General features: G+C 39.6%; 1 protein-coding gene across 2 annotated transcripts in view; it reads left to right on the top strand.

The window, feature by feature from the left end:
• Positions 1-22,699, top strand: part of LOC126253207 (sugar transporter SWEET1-like) — a 189,944-nt gene that overhangs the window by 82,473 nt on the left and 84,772 nt on the right. For both annotated transcript variants that reach the window (XM_049954384.1, XM_049954385.1), the window contains exon 3: positions 17,181-17,304. In XM_049954384.1, the coding sequence (XP_049810341.1) occupies positions 17,181-17,304 (124 nt within the window). The remainder of the gene's footprint in view (positions 1-17,180; positions 17,305-22,699) is intronic.

The raw sequence follows: 22,699 nt of genomic DNA, 5'->3' as shown, positions 1-22,699 counted from the left end.
AAAATGGGTTATTCGAAAAAAATAATAATAATATTAGTAATTTTATTGTCATTTGGCCATTACAGCAATGGACAACGTCAGGCATATAATACAATATAACTGTTAATTCAAAGAAAACAAGAGGCATGTCATTAATACTAAAAAATTATATTACATTTGAAATAATCATTTATGTCATAGAATGAGCAACTAGCCATTCATACAGTTTTGTTTGAATGCTTGTTCAGGTAGTTCTTGTACATATTGTAGAAGCTTATTAAATAATTTGTGCCCCATCAGTTCGTAGCTGTTAAGAGACATTGACAGTCTGTGGTAAGGAATATAAATGCATCTGCTACTTCTTGTTTTGTAGAAATGTATATTTTCTCTACCTTTTACTTCTGGTAACTTCTTTTTTGTGTGGAGTAAAACATAGTAAATATACAATGAATATAATAGAGGGAAACATTCCACGCGGGAAAAATATATCTAAAAACAAAGAGGATGTGACTTACCAAACGAAAGCGCTGGCAGGTCGATAGACACACAAACAAACACAAACATACACACAAAATTCTAGCTTTCACAACCAACGGTTGCTTCGTCAGGAAAGAGGGGAGGAATGTATATGTGTGTGTGTGTGTGTGTGTGTGTGTGTGTGTGTGTGTGTGTGTGTGTGTGCGCGAATGTATACCCGTCCTTTTTTCCCCCTAAGTTACATCATCTTTGCTTTTAGATATAAAACCAATAGTAAGGATGATATAATCTGTGCTAAAGGATTGTAAAAGGGCAGGAGGAACTTTCTGGAAGTGCCCCCTCTCCATTTCTCCTGATGTAAACCATTGTGAAAATCTGAGCTGAGATTTACAGGATAGTAATCTCCTGGAACTTAATTTTTGTAAAAATACTACAAGTTCAAGAAGGCATGTGTCAATAGGTAAAGTGATCAGATGGAAATTGACTAGAACTTTCATGCATAGTTTAATGTTGATAAAATGTGAAACAGCAAAGAATATCAGATGTTATATTTGTACAGAGTTTCTGCTACCATTTTGGTTACAGTGTATAGTTATGCCGGAGAACCCTCTCCTGGAGGTGTAACATTACTGCTCTCTACAGGGTGGGATATGCTGTAGCAGCCTGCCAGATGGGGCCATCTATGTGGGTGTAGGATAAATTAAGCGTAGTTGTGAATGTGTAGTCTTTCAGTGCATGGGAGGTGCTATGATTTGTCAAGGTAGCTTGTAGATGGAAGACCCTACAGTGATATGGCGGATAGCCCCAGAGGTGGCCCCAGCATACAGCCATATGGTGGTACTTTCACTGGCCAGGAGTGGTGGTACAGGTGCCCTGCTTCCAAGTTGTACAGCTTGCAGATGGGCAGATGTAGGTTCTTCATTCATGGATGGCCCTCATCCTCTGGTACTCACGGGTGTGACAGGCAGGAATGGAGCTCCCAAAGTTGAAGTTTCCTTTACAGCCATGCAGACATGTAGCAGTGGCTGGTGACACTTAATCATATTCACCAGGTCATCCTGCACCTAGTGGAGTAGGCCTTTCATCAGTACCATGATGGAGTGGCCAGACTCTGAGAATGATTGGAGGGAAGGTGAGGGTTTTGTAGCAGTCAATGACAAGGTGTCTCTTTGCTGGTGTCTGAATGTACTCCAGTTTTTTTGAGCCTGTCAATGCTTTTGGCTAGCCTAATGTCTAACATCAGGGCTTCAGAGTTCTTCTTTATAAAAATTTTGCCGCCTGAAAGGTGTTCTTGTCATTCGTAGGTGTAATTACTACAAGTGTCCCCTATTATGTCTGCTCTGCACTGTTGTCTAAATGCTGACTCAGGTGTTCCTGACATTCCCTCTCACACAGTGTAAGGCAGCGAGCTCCCTGCTTGTTTGTACTGAGGCTAATCCGAGAGCTGACATTGTTTATGCCATTGTTGCGTGTTCTACAGCTGTGCCGCAGTTAGCGCTGTCACAGTGAAGGCAAATTTTATTCCTGCATTTAAGTACTATTTTGCTATGCAACAATATAGAGAGCTCAGAAAATATTTCCTTAAATCCTTCTCACAAACTATTATTTTGTTAACAGGATGAGAGAAAGATTTAAATAATGTTTCTTTTAAGAAAATGACCATACTGCTGTAAAGCAGGATTAAAACATTTTTTTTCTAAGTGGCAGGGTGAAGTGAGAGGTAGTGGAGTAGCCACAAAATCCATACATTGCACTGTACTAATTTAGTCAGGAATTGCACACTGACTGTGAGCAAATTGAAATGTAGCTTTAGCTGATATGATTGCTGATTAGTGACGCTTCAGATATCCACCAGGTTGGTGATTTCATATTATGCACAGTATTTATACAACTGTCTGCTGTGTAGTTCAGGTGTTGCAATCTCTAGTCTAACGTTTGCATGTTCATTGGTGTCTGAACTGCATATGCACATGTTAACTCAGGGCTTTTCAGCATCTGAAGTTGATGATTGTTTTGGTTATTGAAACATTGTTTATACATCTGGATTTGTCAGTGTGAATGGACACCTAAAAATGTGCTCACTTAGTCTTTGTTATTATGTCATTAGGTGAAATGGCAGCAGCAGTACTCATTGTGACATAGGTTTTAATTATATTTTGAAGGCATGTATTATACATAGGTGTAGTATTCTGATTGTTTTTCAAAGTTTGGATTTGGCTTATTTTAATCAGTAAATATTAAATATTTTTCTGAGTTTCTTTTTGTTCTTAGTTGGCTGTAACGTTAGATGCAGCAATCTAAGACTTTTTCATCTACCAATTTCAAATTTCTTCAATAATTTTTCTGACACTTTTGTAACATATACTCCATTTGCAGTGTCAATGAAATAACAAGAGACTTCAATAATTGCATCTAACTTGAAAACACTACATGCAAGTTCAGAATGCAGAATGACAAATCAATTCATATTTTCCAATGTCATGTTTGATTTAATTTACTCTGGAGCCGATATGCTTCTACCGTGCAATTAAAGGAGCTTTTATGCAACACTCCCCAGGTCTTCTGCTCGTGAAGTTACTGTGATTTACGTCCAATCTTGAAGACATGCGTAGTCCCTTGGCGTATTTCTCCACATGAAAATAAAGCAACAAATCCACATAGTTTTGCTCTCTCATCTAACAGTTTTATCATTCTTTTGTTTGTTTGTTTGTTTGTATGTATCTTTTGTCACTAAGAATATGCAGGGAGACACATCACTCTTCTGGCATGATATGTAACACCACACAGGACACACACAAAATAGTAAGAAATACAAATTAACTTTATTGAATGAAACACCATAGATAAAAATCACGTGTATGTATGCACAGTCTGTAACTTGAGCGCACAACTGGTATAATTAGTATAAGATCGTACATCTTGGGTTATGTCAAAGTTATTCATTTATTTATTAATATCAACATTTCCTGGCATTGTAAAATTATTGAAAGATAGTATTTATGACCCATGGACTCCTCCTAATGTCTGAGAGGCAAAAGGCAACTATTTATTAATAAAGATTACTTGATTCATGCTAGAGTAAATGTACTTTCCCACATATCTCTTTTCTGATGCCACAAGTGATTTCTGCATCAGCACATCATCCCACTTGCTGTGAAAGCAACCTTTGGGGAACCTACCGCTCGCTCCTTATTCTGTATATACTGCAGCACTGATACATTTACTTCACGTATGTGAAATAGCACAACTGGAAATAAAGTAAAATGCGCTCTTATCTGCAAATAAGGGGTACCTTATACATTCCTTTTGTTAATTTCTTATCAACTTTTTTTTTTCAGACAAAATGTAACTTGGGAAATGTTTGAAATGTGGTATCTCAATTCTTAGGAGCAACCTTTACACCATATGTCATTTTGTTTTATGCTAGTTATTTTAAAAATTCTTTTTCTCTTCAAATACAATTTTAGTAGTTTGACAAAAATCTTTAACATGCAAAATCTACTGATTTATGAAATCATATTACATTTGCACCTACTGAAACAGTGTTCCTAGCTTCCAATTATTGGTATTTGCATAATTTTTGAGGTTTGGCTACCATGCCATATATTTTCACTACCAAAATTGTTTGAAAATACCACATTAATATACGTATCAACAGAAAGTATTAGAAAACACTTCATGTATGCTCACAAAGACAAGTAAACATTAGCTTTTGAAACATTTATCGAGCATGTAAAATTTGTTTAGAAACTATCATAATAGTACAATTTGTTTAACTTTAACAGAAATCTAGAGAAATTATTACAAACATTTAGCTCGCATTTCTAAGCAGCTGGTTGGCTGTCCCACAGAAGTCCATTGCAGCATAATTTTCCAGAATTTTCCTAAATACATATCACATACAAAATATACAACACATTTTATAAAATTACACGAGAAGTTTTTTCTTTTTTACACTCCTATGGTGTTTCACTGACCACCATTGAAGTTTATGGAGCACTTATGACTCACGGTCATTCTTTGATAAATTACTGCATTGACACACTTATTTGACGAGAGGCACTATTATTTGCCAGCTGAAATTTTTGGTCCTAGGGACGTGTCTGCAGTGCTTGATGATTGTAGCCATAATTCATGCATATGCCAACAGTGTCTCTGCTACTTCGCCTGGTAGGTGTGCACTGAATTCCCCATGTTCCCATCATCAAGACATCAAGTATGGATGTATGAAACAAAGACATGTATGTTATAACGTCAAGTTGAACACGTATATTTCAAAACAACACAACACATATAAGTCACTGAGCAAGTTGACAAAGCAAGACATGTGAACAAGGTAACATTCGAATGAACACTGAGTCCAAGTCTAGTGACCGCTGCCTGGCTGGCCGCTTAGGTGGCACAGACACTGCATGGCTGGCAGACAGCGCCGCATGTAGAGGATGCGCATAATTGCGCAGCGGCACTTTGAATGATCGGCGAGTCACAACACTTTTCCTCCCTTTGAAATTTTTGCACTGGTCTTGATGGAGGTGGCCTGGAGATTGCTAACGTCCATAGGTGTTGTTTGACTGGCCATAAATTTTTGAGGAGGAGGCTTCCTGTATGGATGGAAGTGCCCCCGATGATAACAGGTCGAGATGACAGGAGACGTATGGATCGAATCTTTTGGGGCCCCATGCACCAATCTGCCCGTTGCGACAAGTCCAGTTGATATAACAGGAGACATGGGCGATGTGTCGGCGTCTGTAGGAGGAGGAGGAGGAGGAGGAGGAGGAGGAGGCGGCGAGTAGATTGGCTCCATGGGCACGTCTCCTGGTGGCTTCCATTCTTGTGCTGGCACCGAGATAACGGTGAGAGGGCTGCGTTGTGAGTATTGAGAGATGCCAAGATCCTGAGCGTTAGGTAGAGCCGAAGGTGGTGTAGCGGCATTCGGAACAGGTGTTGCCGGAACACGAGGCCGAAGCTGGTCCGAATGACGCACTGCAACACCCGTGTCCGTCTGGATTTCGTACAGGTGTCGGCCACGGTGTTGTAAGATGCAGCCCGAACTCCATTTTGGCCGCCTGCCATATCCCCGTACCCAGACGAGGTCGTCGGCGGTGAACCGGCCAAGTGAAGGCACCCGCGGCCGTGAGGGGGAAGGATGCAGAAGCTGAAGTAGCGTGCGGTGCTGTCGGCCATGTAAGAGCTCAGCTGGGCTGTGGTTGCCCATGGGGGTGAAACGGTAAGAAGCCAGAAACTGGAGAAGCACATCATCAGCAGCAGAAGAAGTCAGAAGTTTCCGCATCTGAGCCTTAAATGTGCGGACCAGTCGTTCAGCCTCACTGTTTGATTGTGGATGGAACGGCAGGGCCGTGACATGCATAACACCGTGACGAGCACAAAAATCCACAAATTCAAAAGGGAAATTGCGGACCATTATCAGTAACAAGAGTAGAGGGAAGGCCTTCCAAAGAAAAAATGCGGGCGAGAGCACCTGTGGTTGCCGCGGTGGTAGGCGACGTGCAACGGACAATGAAAGGAAAGTTAGAGTAGGCGTCAATTACGAGAAGCCAATAAGTACCTAAAAAAGGTCCCGCGAAGTCAGCATGGATACGTTCCCAGGGCTTCTCAGGCGAAGGCCACGGTGACAAAGATGACTTCGGGGCGGTGGCCTGTGTCGCACAAGGGCCACAGGCAGCGACCATGTGTGCTATTTCAGAGTCGATGCCGGGACAGTACACATGACGGCACGCCAGAGATTTTGTGCTAGACACACCTCAGTGCCCTTGGTCAAGGAGGCGCAAGACCGAAGCTCGCAAAGACACAGGTACGACAACACGCGGCGAAGCATTGTCGGTGGAAAGGAGGATAACACCATCCCTAGCCGTGAGGCGGTAGCGCAAAGCGTAGTAGTTCCGCAATGGATGAGAAGTCTTAGTGGACGGACCATCTGGCCAATCCTTCTGAATACAGCGTAAAACCCGGGAGAGGGTAGGGTCAGAACCCGTATTAGCTGCCAGCCGGTACCCGGTGATGGGGAACCTGCCCACAACCCGTTGCTCGGCAACATCCAGGTGGAAAAACAGAAGTTCATCCCTATCGAATGCCAGATCAGGACCCATGGGAAGGTGGGACAATGCATCAGCATTCGTATGTTTAGCCGTCGGCCGGAAATGAATCTCATAATTGAAACGAGACAAGTGAAGAGCCCAACGCTGGTGGCGGTGTGCAGCCTTGTCGGGAAGTGACGATGATGGATGAAACAAGGAAACAAGTGGTTTGTGATCCGTAACAAGATGAAATTTGTATCCATAGAGAAAAACACCAAACTTATGAAGAGCATAAATAATGGCCAAAGCTTCTTTTTCAATTTGAGAATACTTTTGTTGGGCATCCGTGAGCATTTTGGAGGCATAAGCAATGGGTTGTTCAGAGCCGTCCGAAAAACAGTGCGCAAGGACTGCACGGACACCGCATTGAGAGGCGTCCGTGGCAAGAACAAGATGTTGGCCAGTTCGATAAGTAGCCAGGCATGGGGCCTGTTTCAGCATAGCCTTCAATTTGTGGAAAGCCACATCGCATGATGCGGACCAGTGAAAAGGCACATTTTTTATGCAACAGGCAATGCAACGGCTGAGCCACCGACGCAGCAGACGGTAAAAACTTGTGATAGTATGCGATTTTCCCCAAGAAGGCCTGCAGTTCCTTAACAGATGTAGGGTGAGGAATGGCATCGATCGCAGCGACAATTTGCTGAAGAGGACGAATACCATCCCGAGAGAGTTGAAACGTGATAGATGCCTGAAAAAATTGTGATTTCGGAAGATTACACTAAAGACGGGCAGGCTGTAAGACATGAAAAAGTGTGCGGAGGTTCTGAAGATGTTCTTCAGTGGTGGAGCCAGTGACATCAGTGTCGTCCATGTAATTTATACACCCAGGGACAGGGAGCAATAATTGTTCCAAGATTCGTTGAAAGAGAGCAGGGGCGCTGGCAACCCCGAATGGCAATCGTTGGTATTGATAGAGCGTCGAGAGGAAGTTGATGATAAGCTTCTGACAGGCCAATTTTAGAAAAATACTGGCCACCCACAAGTTTAGTGAACAATTCTTCAGGTCGGCGCATAGGATAAGTGTCGATGAGGCATTGTGCATTTACAGTGGCTTTAAAATCGCCACAGAGACGAATGTCACCAATGGGCTTAGCAGCAACAATGACGACAGGAGAGGACCACTCACTGGAAGTGACAGGAAGCAAGACCCCTGAAGTAGTGAGACAATCCAGCTCTTTTACCCGATCACGAAGGGCCACAGGAATGGGCCGAGCCCGAAAAAACTTAGCCCGAGCAGTGGGTTTGAGCATGATATGAGCTTCAAAGTCGTTTGCACGGCCTAACCCAGGAGAAAAAAGGGACGAAAATGTCGTCGACAAGGAATCCAATTGAGCATAAGGAATAGCATCAGAGACGATATTGACAGTCATCTATGGAGAACCCAAAAACGCGAAAGGCATCGAAACCTAAAAGATTTTCTGCATTGCTCTGGTCGACCACAAATATGGGAACAGTGTGAATGACGGATTTGTAAGATACCTCAGCATCAAATTGTCCCAAGAGAGAAATCTTCTGTTTATTGTACGTCCGTAATTGCCAGTGACAGGTGATACGAGTGGAGAACCCAACTGAAGATACGTCTGAGAATTAATTATAGTGGCAACAGAACCGGTATCCACCTGCTTGTGAACATCCCGACCAAGGATTTGTACAGTGAGGAATAATTTCCCTGAAAGTGAAGAAGTGCAATTGACAGACAACACATAAGCAGAATCAGTGTCACGGTCATGAACATCATGTATGCGGTCGGATTTGCAAATGGCAGACACATGACCCTTCTTTTTGCAATTGTGACACACGGCCCAACGTTGGGGACAGTCCTCCCGTGAATGTTTCATAAAACACCGTGGACATGAAGGAAGTTGCCGCGGGTTTTGCTGCAGTTTCTTAGAGGGTTGGTTACGGTTAGGCCGAGGCTGCGCGTGGGAGCGTACTGCGGCTACATCGGTCGGCGGGGACGCACCGCATGCGTCGTCAACAACGCACAGTGGTTGTATTTCCCTGACGTCACCCCACGCCTCTATTTGCGCCCCAGCAGCGCGAGAAATTTCAAAAGACTGCGCAATGGACAGGACTTCATCTAGAGTCAGATTTGCCAACTGAAGGGCACGTTGCCGAACTTCTTTGTCGGGCGCCGACCTCATAATAGCATCCCGTACCTTGGAATCGGCATAGGATTCTTTGTGAACGTCAGTAACAAATTGACACTTTTGACTGAGGCCTTGAAGTTCAGCAGCCCAAGCGTGATAGGATTGATGCAGTTGTTTTTGACAACGATAAAAGGCAACACGAGAGGCTACCACATGCGTTTGATTTTGAAAATAGACAAACAGAAGTGAGCACATTTCAGCAAAGGACAAAGACGCAGGATCTTTCAAAGGAGCCAATTGCGACAACAACCGATACATTTGAGGTGAAATCCATGAAAGGAACAGAGACTTACATGTTTGTTCTCCGTGACATGAAATGCCAAGAAGTGCTGTCGAAGACATTTTTCGTAATCAGACCAGTCTTCCGCCATCTCATCGTAAGGAGGAAAAGGAGGTATAGACAATGACAAGAAACGCCCCGCATTTGATGCCGCGACGAAATCGCAAATCGCCGATGTTAGAAGCGTTTGCTATTCAATGAGACCTTGCAATAGTTGCTCGACAGTAGCCATGGAAACCTGTGGGTCAACGATGAAAAGGAAGAATCCACTACCTCATCGCCAGTTGTTATAATGTCAAGTTGAACACATATATTTCAAAACGACACAACACACATAAGTCACTGAGCAAGTTGACAAAGCAAGACATGTGAACAAGGTAACATTCGAATGAACACTGAGTCCAAGTCTAGCGGCTGCTGCCTGGCTGGCCGCTTAGGTGGCGCAGCTGCTGAATGGCTGGCAGACAGCGCCGCATGTAGAGGGCGTGCGTAATTGCACGGCGGCACTTTGAATGATTGGCGAGTCACAACAATGTATTTTACAACCAGCATACAATAATAAGTTATGTTTCCCAAACACTGGATTGTTTCTTCTGACTAACTCTACTCGTTCTGCCCAAGTGGCCATAACTACTATGTTCACGAATTAGTGAATTATTTTCAAATAATCATTATATAATAAACAATACTAAAGTTATATGACAGTCTTTTAATTTCATTAATTCTTGAAAAATTATCATCTTGTAATTATTTTATTCTTCACTTAATGGATCCTTTAATAACAAATATTAAATCTTGGTATTAAATTATTTAGTTTTACATTGTTGATTTATCTGTATTTCATAAACGGATCTCTATGTTTACCATTATAGCGGTCGTGAGATGTCTGCTTACATGATGATGCCGACCATATAACATAATCATCTGGCTAAGCTATTTCAGCAACCAGCTATGCTCTGCACGTCATTAGCCTCTCACTGCCTGTGCAATCCCTTTAATGGCCTTGCTGACATCACAATAAGCCAACACACCACACCCTCACGAGGTTCATTCAATCCCTTTTTTTTGCTTACAAACACATGAACTGGGCACATGTTATTTCAAAATTCTTAGAACTACTTTCTCTCTCGGTGATTTAATAGAACTATTATTTACAATGCATCTCATGGTTGTGTCTATGCCTTTCACAATGTGTAGTCATTATTGCCTTACTAGAGGGATGTTCTATCTTGTAACCGATACTCAGGTACTCAAGAGTTTGGAGGCTTCTCTTCAATTACCACAGAATCTCTCACGATCAACTACATTGTATATGACGTACTATCTGGGACTCTCGATGTGCTACTTCCACTACATTGGGGTGCTAACCTCATTGTGCCCTTCAGAAATTTCGTAAAATTTGTTTATTTCAGCATCTATTTTAGATGATTTTCTATGAGCCCTTCTCAGTACCAATTCACCCACAATGTATTTCTTGGGTGTTATATTCAAATCAGTTATTTTTGGGAATTTTACTAAGCATTTGATCATGGTTTCAGGTCTTTTACCCATCAACAATTCATAGGGTGATATTTCTGTTGTTGAATGTGGAAGCTCATCAAGTATCTTCTCAAAATCTTTAACATACATTCCCAAAGTGGTATGGTGGTCACAGCAAAAAGCTCTACATAGTCTTGGAACCCATGATCATTAAGTATTTGTTTACGCCTGCATGCTGTATGGACATAATAATCTTGCCCCAGTTTACTAGCTATTACTTTTCCGGTACATTTCCTTGTAGGGTACAATCGTAAAAATTTAGAAAATACACCCATTATTACCAACATATATTAAGAATTCTCTTTTGGTGTTTGGGAGAGACATGAACACATCAGCTGCAGCTAACTCACCTACCTCTTTTGGTATTATGCATTACATTTGCCCTTTACTGCTGGTTGTAGGTGTTTTCGTCCTCTGACACTTTTCACAACTTTCTAGTATTCTCCTAGCTCTCATTACTGTATTGTTAAAAATGCTGTATTCTTTCGACTTTTCCACACACTTTTTGGGCCCTAAATAACCACAGATCATGTGTATATGCCGTATGAACTCCTCTGTGGTCTGTTCAGGGAAACATAATTTCCAGTCTTCCCACACTAAATTAGTTCTGTAGTACAATACCCATTTTTCCACCAAATAATATTCCTTTATTTTGGGCTCCTGATTTTCTTCCCACTTTTGCTTTGACGTAGCCAAAAATTCAGAAAAAACAGTGAGCAAAACTTTGACATTTGATCAAATTTGGCGTGCTTTTTTCAGTCTTGGCTCTCCAGGATGCTTCCATTGGGATAAGTGGGCTTTGGTATTGATGTCATAACAGTAAACCCATATTTCAACACCAGTTATGACTTTTTTGAACACATCAGGATCATCATTGACGTCATTCAAGAGCTCCTGACCGATGCTCTTGCGACGGTTCTTCTGATCAAAATTGAGAAGTTTTGGGACAAACTTCATTGACACACAGCTAATTCTCAAAACAACCTAAATAATTGCATGATGCATGTCAGCTGATATGTCAACATCCTCAGCAACTTCTCTTACAGTAATTCCACAATTTTCCAAAACAATTTTCTTCACAGCTACGACATTATCATGTGTTGGAGCGTCCAGAGCGAGGTTTGTCACTGGCATCTTCTCAGTCATCTTGGAAGAGCTTGTAACACTTGTAAACCCTATATATGCGCTTCTGAAAGCAAGGGGAAACTAAAGCCGTAATTTTTCCCGAGGGGATGCAGCTTTACTGTATGATTAAATGATGATGGCGTCCTTTTGGGTAAAATTATCCAGAGGTAAAATAGTCCCCCATTCAGATCTCCGGGCGGGGACTACTCAAGAGGACGTCGTTACCAGGAGAAAGAGAACTGGCGTTCTACGGATCGGAGCATGGAATGTCAGATCCCTTAATCGGGCAGGTAGGTTAGAAATTTTAAAAAGGAAAGGGATAAGTTAAAGTTAGATATAGTGGGAATTAGTGAAGTTCAGTGGCAGGAGGAACAAGACTTTTGGTCAGGTGAATACAGGGCTATAAATACAAAATCAAATAGGGGTAATGCAGGAGTAGGCTTAATAATGAATAAAAACGCGTTATTGTGGCCAAGATAGACACGAAGCCCACACCTACTACAGTAGTACAAGTTTATATGCCAACTAGGTCTGCAAATGACGAAGAAATTGATGAAATGTATGATGAGATAAAAGAAATTATTCAGGTAGTGAAGAGAGATGAAAATTTAATAGTCATGGGTGACTGGAATTTCACAGTAGGAAAAGGAAGAGAAGGAAATGTAGTAGGTGAATATGGATTGGGGCTAAGAAATGAAAGAGGAAGCCGCCTGGTGGAATTTTGCACAGAGCATAAGTTAATCATAGCCAACACTTGGTTCAAGAATCATGAAAGAAGGTTGTATAAATGGAAGAACCCTGGAGATACTAAAAGGTTTCAGATAGATTATATAATGGTAAGACAGAGATTTAGGAACAATGTTTTAAATTGTAAGACACTTCTAGGGGCAGATGTGGACTCTGACCACAATCTATTGGTTATGAACTGTAGATTAAAACTGAAGAAACTGCAAAAAGGTGGGAATTTAAGGAGATGGGACCTGGATAAACTAAAAGAACCAGAGATTGTACAGAGTTTCAGGGAGAGTATAAGGGATCAATTGTCAGGAATGGGGGAAAGAAATACAGTAGAAGAAAAATGGGTAGCTTTGAGGAATGAAATAGTGAAGGCAGCAGAGGATCAAGTAGGTAAAAACACGAGGGATAGTAGAAATCCTTGTATAACAGAAGAGATACTGAATTTAATTGATGGAATGAGAAAATACAAAAATGCAGTAAGTGAAACAGGCAAAAAGGAATACAAACATCTCAAAAATGAGATCGACAGGAAGTGCAAAATGGCTAAGCAGGGATGGCTAGAGGACAGATGTAAGGATGTAGAGGTGTATTTCATTAGGGGTAAGATAGATAATGCCTACAGGAAAATTAGAGAGACCTTTGGAGAAAAGAGAACCACTTGTATGAACATCAAAAGCTCAGATGGAAACCCAGTTCTAAGCAAAGAAGAGAAAGCAGAAAGGTGAAAGGAGTATATAGAGGGTCTATACCGGGGCGATGTTCTTGAGGACAATATCATGGAAATGGAAGAGGATGTAGGTGAAGATGAAATGGGAGATACGATACTGCGTGAAGAGTTTGACAGAGCACTGAAAGACCTAAGTCAAAACAAGGCCGCGGGAGTAGACAACATTCCATTAGAACTACTGACATCCTTGGGAGGGCCAGTCCTTACAAAACTCTACCATCTGGTGAGCAAAAGATGTATGAGACAGGTGAAATACCCTTAGACTTCAAGAAAAATATAATAATTCCAATCCCAAAGAAAGCAGGTGTTGACAGATGTAAAAATTACCGAACTATCAGTTTAATAAGTCACAGCTGCAAAATACTAACACGAATTCTTTACAGACGAATGGAAAAACTGGTAGAAGCCAACATCGGGGAAGATCAGTTTGGATTCCATAGAAATGTTGGAACATTTGAGGCAATACTGACCCTACGACTTATCTTAGAAGCTAGATTAAGAAAAGGTAAACCTATGTTTCTAGCATTTGTAGACTTAAAGAAAGCTTTTGACAATGCTGACTGGAATACTCTCTTTCAAATTCTGAAGGTGGCAGGTGTAAAATACAGGGAGCGAAAGGCTATTTACAATTTGTACAGAAACCAGATGGCAGTTATAAGAGTCGAGGGACACGAAAGGGAAGCAGTGGTTGGGAAGGGAGTGAGAGAGGGTTGTAGCCTCTGCCTGATGCTATTCAATCTGTATATTGAGCAAGCAGTAGAGGCAACAAAAGAAAAGTTTGGAGTAGGTATTAAAATCCATGGAGAAGAAATAAAAACTTTGAGGTTCGCTGATGACATTGTAATTCTGTCAGAAACAGCAAAGGACTTGGAAGAGCAGTTGAACGGAATAGACAGTGTCTTGAAAGGAGGATATAAGATGAACATCAACAAAAGCAAAACGAGGATAATGGAATGCAGTCGAAATAAATCAGGTGATGCTGCTGGAATTAGATTAGGAAATGACACACTTAAAAGTAGTAAAGGAGTTTTGCTATTTGGGGAGCAAAATAACTGATGATGGTCAAAGTAGAGAGGATATAAAATGTAGACTGGCAATGGCAAGGAAAGCGTTTCTGAAGAAGAAAATTTGTTAACATCGAGTATTGATTTAAGTTTTAGGATGTCGTTTCTGAAAGTATTTGTATTGAGTGTAGCCATGTATGGAAGTGAAACGTGGACATTAAATTGTTTGGACAAGAAGAGAATAGAAGCTTACGAAATGTGGTGTTACAGAAGAATGCTGAAGATTAGATGGGTAGATCACATAACTAATGAGGAAGTATTGAATAGAATTGGGGAGAAGAGGAGTTTGTGGCACAACTTGACAGATTCAGAAGGATGTAGGCTGCAGTAGGTACTGGGAGATGAAGCAGCTTGCACAGGATAGAGTAGCATGGAGAGCTGCATCAAACCAGTCTCAGGACTGAAGACCACAACAGCAACAACAATATCCGCTTGTGTCTGTATATGTGCGGATGGATATGTGTGTGTGTGTGTGCGCGCGAGTGTATACCTGTCCCTTTTCCCCCCTAAGATTAGTTTTTCCGCTCTCGGGATTAGAATGACTCCTTACCCTCTCCCATTAAACCCACATCCTTTCGTCTTTTCCTCTCCTTCCCTCTTTCCTGATGAATCAACCGTGGGTTGCGAAAGCTTGAATTTTGTGTGTGTGTGTTTGTGTTTGTTTGTGTGACTATCAACATAACAACGCTTTTGTTTGGTAAGTTACATCATCTTTGTTTTATATATATAATTACGATCTAAAATTTGAACATTCTGTAGTAATTCTTTAACAAATTTACTGTGATTTTCTGTGGCTACTTCCCCAGTGATGACTTTTTTCCCAATTTTGAGCTGCTGCCCACTGTTCCTTGATTATATTATCATATTCACAATTTTTTCATCTACCACTATCTGCCGTGTTCTTGTTAATTTCTTTTATAATTTTTCATCAACTGTTCTTTAGTGTCTCTAGCACTTTCCTCTATTCTCTTACTGGTTGCTTCAAGATTTGGTTATTTTCTTCTGGTTCTTTTTTTTTTTTAATTTCCCTAGCAGTTTCTTCTATTTCCAGTTTTTGTTTTAATTGTTTAGCTTCCCTAGCATTTTCCTGTAATTTAATCATCATAGCTGAAAACTTGGCTTGCATATTAAATTCTGAACCATTAATTTTGTTAGGTTCAAGGTTCATTTTCGTCTTCATACTTCCCTTAACCACTGTCTGAGTGTCTGACTCAGCTGCATATTCTGTGGTACCTAAAGCATGTAAGGGAACTTCCTGTCCCTTGTTACCTACAATATCATTCACCCTGACTACAGGGCCTTCTTTTGATTTTGCAAGTCGAAATACATCATGGATCTCTGACCAGTCAGAGGTCTCCTGACCCAAATTCCCACTAATATCTGTTTCGCTCATTTTACTTTTGGTTGCCCTACTACTTTTAAGTAACATTAATTATATACAATGCCATTTATCACTTTAACTTACTTTGAAAATAGTATATTTTACGGGTCACAGTAGTGCTCCGCTGCCTCACTGTGCGTTGAACTCTGGACCTCAGCAAGAGTGCCTCCAGTGCATCCCTTCTCTGCTGCTGTGCTGTGTTGCGCTGTGATGTGATGTGATGTGCTGAGTTGCTATCCACGTTGTTTCCTCTGATTACGCGGTTTGCCTTACCACGTTGGATATCACTATCTACTTTCCTCTGCTACGATTTCTTCTTGACGATCATTGCTACTTTTCACTTACAAAATGTTAATACTCCAGTTACACATTGCATTCACTTTTAACAGTTAATGTCCACGTCCCACTTCTTTTCTCGTCGCATTGTTCATTGAAATTCCACTTCCTATTTTCCCCATAAATTTGCAGTAAAAAGTTTTCTCCATCACAAGTTATTTGTCTGCAGTCGTATTTCACTCACAAGGTGCCAAGTGCAAGACGCATCTACTGCAAATCATCCAAATTGCAGTGACGTACAAGAAGCATCCTGTGTAATCTATCAAGATTTGCAAGAAATTCATCTCCGTAATGGGTGCCAAATGCAGAAGTCCCCCACTCGTACTAAATCTCCAGAAATGTGTCAGTTTAGCTGGTGAGTCCAGTTTAGGTGGTGATTGAATAGGTGGTGGTATAAGGGGCATATACAAGGGTGGTTTGAAGAGTTCTCAGAATCACCACGAGAGATCAGCGCTAGCGCAAAGAGTTGTTCACATGATATTCATTAATCTGTTTCCTGTAAACAAGCGCCATGTCAGTGCTCTTGGAAGAGAGTTGTGGCAGTGATGTGGCTCTGTTGTTCCCGCACAGTGATTTGCGAAGATGGAATAAATTGAGATTCGAGCAGTGATTAAGTACTTCATTAAGAAAGATATGAAAGCAAAAGACATTCATGCTGATTTCTAGAATACACTGGGGGACTCTGCACCTTCATCTTCAACTGTTGCCAAGTGGACAAATGAATTTAAATTTGGTTGGGAGAGCTTAGATGATGATCTGCACAGTGGTCGGCCAAGATGTGTCACTACTCCAGAAGTCATTGCAAAACTGCACAAAATGCTCATGGAGGATCACCGAATGAAAGTGTGTGAAATTTCTCTTGCTTGCCAGATGTCATATGAAAGGGTATATCACATTTTAACTGAAGAACTAAAAATGAAAAAATTATCTGCAAGATGGGTGCCGCGACTCTTGACGCTGGATCGAAAACGTATGAGACTGGACATATCATAACAATGTTTGGCCCATTTTAGGAGAAACAAACAAAATTTTTTGTGCCGGTTTGTGATCACAGATGAAACTTGGGTGCACTACTGTACACCAGAGACAAAACAACAGTCAAAACAGTTGAAACATGCTGATTCTCCACCAGCAAAGAAAGTATTTTATTGTGTTGTTTTTCAGACGATTTCAATGAAATATTGCCAAGGTCTTCAAAATGTGAATAATGGTAAAAAGTTTATTTTTTCATATAAGTAATGTTTAATTTATATCATTGAATCTGCAAACATACATTTGTGTTTCAGGTCCTCTTTATGGCTTTTGTATGGCATCGCAATATCTGACACTTCTACAATTATTGTCAACTCAATTGGTGCGTTACTACAGTCCAGTTATGTAGTAACATACTACATATACGCTATCAGGAAGGTAAGCTTCATAAGTATGTAGTAGCATGAAGCTATAATTTTTAGAAGTGACTAAAGCATTGGCTAATTGTTTTAGTAATTTGTTAGATTTCTCAAAAATTTTGTATAGTGCATATCCTAGTGAGATGAATTATGTGTATTAATTAAACTATTTCTATGCAAATCCACTCTGAACTCCACAGATAAGCAAACAGGTGATATAAAAAAATGATATAGTTTTGTGTTTCACGTAAATGCTGTTGCCATTCAGAATTACAGAATTTCATAGAACATCTATTGTATGTTTTATTTGTGCAGAGTACTGTGCATACAGTTTTACTTGGAGCTGAGATTTATGAATAGTATCCTAGCCATTAGATGTGTTTTATCTCTGGAGCTAGGCAGATGCGCTTATACGACGCTCTCGCTAAGCTCAGTGATTAATATTGAAATAAGAGCTAATTTAGTTAATATTACATTTTAGGTTAGTGTATATACTTCTTCTCTAGGCTATCTATTGAAGTTTTCACTTTTCTGATCGTATTTAGATCAAAAAGGAAGTCTTTCGTAAAAGGCTGGTAGTCGCTAGTTTTGTTTACGTTTTTTAGGTGTAAATTTCATGGGAGTGTAGATTTTCATTTTTGACTCAAATTATTGCTTCAGAGTCAAATTAATTTGTGTTGGTGATACAGAGTTTAAGTAGTTAAAACATTTGGAAGTAAGTTTAAAAGTTTGTTCACATGTGTTTGTTTACGGATTAGTAGGCTACAGGTCAGACCATGTGTGACAAATGTGGTGGTTGCCGTAGAAATTTGAAAGAGGGGATGTTCTGTGTAGATTGTAAGTTACGGTTTCATTGCGGCGAAAGTAGCAGCGAGGAAATGAGGGTAGAAAATGGGGCTCTTCCATGGCAGTGTAGGTTATGTAGAAAGGACAGAAAAATCGCTGAACAGGAGGCAAAAATTTGTGCCCTTAAGGCTGAATTAGAAAACGCGAACTTGGAATTGTGTTGGTTATGGGAGGAAAAAGAGACTGGGAAAAGGTAGCAAGCAAAGGGCAACAAAGGGAAACACTGGAAAAAACTCCAGAAATTCAATTAGTAAATCAGTTTGGCTTGCTATCTGAAGTGGAGGAAGGGCCTCATCCAGATGTAGTTGAAAGTAGCTTGAGCAGAATATTAGCTTTAAAAAAAAAAAAAAAAAGACAGGTCGGAATCAAACCAGAATAGGAAAAGAAGAATTCTGCTTATAGGCAGCAGTCATGGGAGGGGTGTGGGCCAGCAGCTTCAGGAGAAATTAGGTGCAGGGTACCAGGTCACAAGTTTTGTGAAATCAAATGCTAGCCTTAGCCATGTTACAGAAAACTTAGGTCAGCTATGCAGGAATTTTGAGAAGGAAGATCAAGTAATTATAGTTGGGGAAGCAGGAAACAGCCTGGCTATGAATCCAAGATACAGTACTAGGAGTAACCTGGATAAAATAGGGGCAGAAACTGAGCACACAAATGTGGGGTTTGTGGAAGTCTTTCAGTGCCATTATCAGCCCTGGGTAAACACTACTGTAAGGCATGTTAACACTGAGCTGAACAGGACGCTCCAGATACCGGCAAAATCTCACATAAGTTTTGTTCCAGTAAATGCTATTAGTAGGTGGGGATACACTACATATGGCCTGCACCTGAATAGGATGGGGAAAAATAAGTTAGCTTCTCTATTAGCAGAAACGGTAAGGGGGTCCACAGTCACACAAGGGATGATCCCTGTGGTTAATGTGGCCAGGCAGACAGGTGTTTTAGGTTAAGGCCAAGGTCCAGACAGATGACAATCAAGATAAATAGAATAAAAGGAACTTCATGCACAGTAAATAGGGGTAAAGCTAAGGGCAGTATCAAATTACATCATCAAAATATCAAGAGAATAAAAAATAAAGTAGATGAGCTATTAGTGTGTTTAGATGATCTCAAAAATAAGAACGAGATTGATATACTTGTCTGTCTGAAACCATGTGTCTGTGGGCATGGATAGTGTCAGTATAAGTGGGCATAATTTAGCATCTTACACTTGTAGATCTAGGGTGGATAAAGGAGGAGTTGCCATTTTCATAAAACAAGGGTGTAAATGCAAAATTGTAGAAGTAAGCAAATTTTATGTTGATCAGCACTTTGAGGTTTGTGCATGTGAACTTCAGCTAGATAATGTGGTACTGATATTAACAACAGTGTACAGGTCCCCATTAGGAGACTGGGAGCTGTTCATAAAAAAGTTTGACTCCCTATTATGCTATCTGTCAGAAAAAAAGAAGTAGTTATTAATTTATGGTGTTTTCAATGTAAACTTTCTAACTAATTCTGATAGGAAAAGTGAACTAGAAGTGTTATTAACAACATATAACATAGAATCAGTGATCAATTTCCCTACACGTATAGCTCAAGACAGTAGCACGCTAATAGCTAATGTATTTGAACTGAAAGAAGATGTAAAACAAACACATGCTTTCCCTGTGGTAAATGGATTATCAGACCATGATTCACAACTGATTAACTTACAAAACCTAACAGGGTGTACAGTTTGGAAACCATTAAGTAAACGTGTGAGGTCGGTCAACCCGGTATCTATAAAGCACTTCAAAGAAAGCTTAAGAAATGTTAATTGGGGAGATGTATATGATGAGCCAAATACTAATGATAAATGCAACATATTTCTTGATAAATTTATATCCCTTTTTGAACATAGTTTCCCAAAGAAAATTACTAAATGTAACACCACACACTTTTCAAAGAAACCTTGGATTACTACAGGTATTGAAGTGTCTTCAGAAAGAAAAAGAAACCTGTATGAGACAGCAAGAACTAGTAAAGATCCAGAAGTAGTTTTACACTGTAAAATCATTGCAGCATACTGAGAAAAGTTGTAAGGAAATCAAGAAATATATATGTTACAGAAGAAATTAACAACTCCAGCAATAAAATAAAATCGATATGAAATGTTGTTAGAAGGGAGACAGGAAAAGTAACCACCGGAGTAGGTCATATTGCTATTAAAGAGAATGAGACCATCCTAACCAACAGTACACAAGTAGCTAATGTATTTAACAACCATTCCTTAAGTGTAGGAGAAAAAATTGGTGAGAACAGTTCAAAAGAAAAAGCCAGGCAGTACATGGAAGAGCCTATTTTGAAAAAAATTAGTCAGATTGTTTCACCTAACAACCTCCTGTGAAATAAGTAAAGTTATGAAATCTTTGAAAAATAAATGTTCTGGTGGAGTAGATGACATCTCTAATAAGATATTAAAACAATGTGGATCAATTACAGCTGATGTTCTGAGTCACATCTGTGATGTATATCACTAACTCAAGGTATTTTCCCAGACAGGTTAAAATATGCTATTGTCAGGCCTCTCTACAAAAAGGGGGAAACCACAGATGGCAATAATTATCGGCCAGTATCCTTGCTTACAGCATTGTCAAAAATCTTCGAGAAAGTAATGTCCTCTAGTGGTTAGCCATCTCAACAATAATGGGATACTTAGTAAATCACAGTTCACATTTCAAAAATGCTGTTCCACCGAGACAGAAATATACAATTTCACTGTCCACATAATAGAGTTTTTAAATAGTAAAATGTCACCAATAGGAATTTTCTGTGACTTGTCCAAAGCATTTCATTGTGTGAACCATGACATTATGTTACAGAATAAATGAAATAGCATATGAGTAGTTTAAGTCATACCTACAGAACAGGAACCAAAAAGTTTCCTTATATGGGTCAAGTGATTTAAATAAGTTTGCCACTTCATCTAACTGGGGTGAAATTACATTAGGTGTTCCACAGGGTTCAATCATGGGTCCCTTTCTGTTCTTGATGTGAACAACCTCCCTTCCCATCTGAAACATGAAGCTGAACTGACACTGTTTGCTGATGATACATGCATCATTATTAATCCAGTAAAAGAAACTCCAATTGAAAATGATACAAATAAGGTCTTTGGAAAACTAATTAGTTGGTTTTCTGCAAATGGGCTTGTTTTAAACTTTGAAAAAAAAAAAAAAAAAAAACGCAGTACATCCAATTTTCTGCTGCAAAAAGTATAGTTCCTTCAATAAATATAACACATCAACAGAAGTCAGTAGACAAGGTAGAGCATACTAAGTTTTTGTGTGTACATGTAGATCAGAATCTTAATTGGAAAATTCATATTTTGGATCTTCCAAAGTGACTAGGTTCAGCAATTTTTGTAACCAGAATAATTGCCAATTTTGATGTTATAGAAATTAGTAAGCTAACATACTTTGCGTACTTTCACTCTCTGATGTCATACAGAATAATATTTTGGGGTAACTCAACATTTAGACAAAAAGTATTCACTGCTCAAAAGAAAGTGGTTAGATTAATGTGTTGGGGTTCATAGTCTCACATCTTATAGCCATCTTTTTAAAAGATTGGGCATTCTTACAAGAGCCTCACAGTACATTTACTCACTAATGAAATTTGTTCTCAACAACATGGACCAGTATAAAAACAACAGTGACATTCATGATTATAATACCAGAAAAAAGAAAGACTTACACTATCCTTTACTCAACCTATCTTTGGTACAGAAAGGGGTAAAGTATGTTGTTATAAAATTTTTTGACAAATTAGCAGATGAAATAAATAGCAGTAATAAAACAGCAGTAATACCTTCAAAAATAAACTGAAATCATATCTCCTTGACTACTCCTTCTATACCATAGTTGAATTCTTGAATAGGAATAAATAAATCTATAAATATAGTGTATGCATTTTGTGCCATTTAAGGGAATGGGGTAAATAACAGAAATATTAATCATATTAAAAAAATCTTGTTTCATATGTGCATTTCTTGTGCACTCGACACTTTCCACATCGTAAACGGCTACTGTACCATGCGATTGATCAACGGAACATGCAACCAACTAACTAAATAACTAACTAACTTAGTTCTTTTTTCAATTAAGTTAATTGTGCAGTTGTAGTATGTGTCTCACACTATAATATCTAAAATATAGAATTGGCAGAGAAAGACTCCAACTACTGAAACAGCCTCCTCTGTACCGTAAAATGAGGTTAATCCAGTAAATAATGTCAATTTTTAAAAAAAAATTTTGTCCATTTACTGTTGTGATGTTGGAAAACAAATCAGTACGTTAATTTCACAACCTTGATAATGATATATACATGTATTACGTTATTTTTAGTTTATAATTGCAGTTATTATTGGTTTCACCTCCTCAGTTGGGGCAAATCCGATGACCATTGTATTTTGTATGCAGGAACGGAATCAGACTTCCAGTGGAGTGAATGAGATCACTATTTTCATTTTTAAAAAAATATATTGCTATATTTGCAACAAAATTTTGCTATTTATAGACTAAAAAATTTTTTACAGGCACATTCAA

Source organism: Schistocerca nitens, chromosome 4 (assembly GCF_023898315.1).
Source record: "Schistocerca nitens isolate TAMUIC-IGC-003100 chromosome 4, iqSchNite1.1, whole genome shotgun sequence".
NCBI lineage: Eukaryota > Metazoa > Arthropoda > Insecta > Orthoptera > Acrididae > Schistocerca > Schistocerca nitens.
This window is presented reverse-complemented; position numbering and strand designations above follow the sequence as displayed.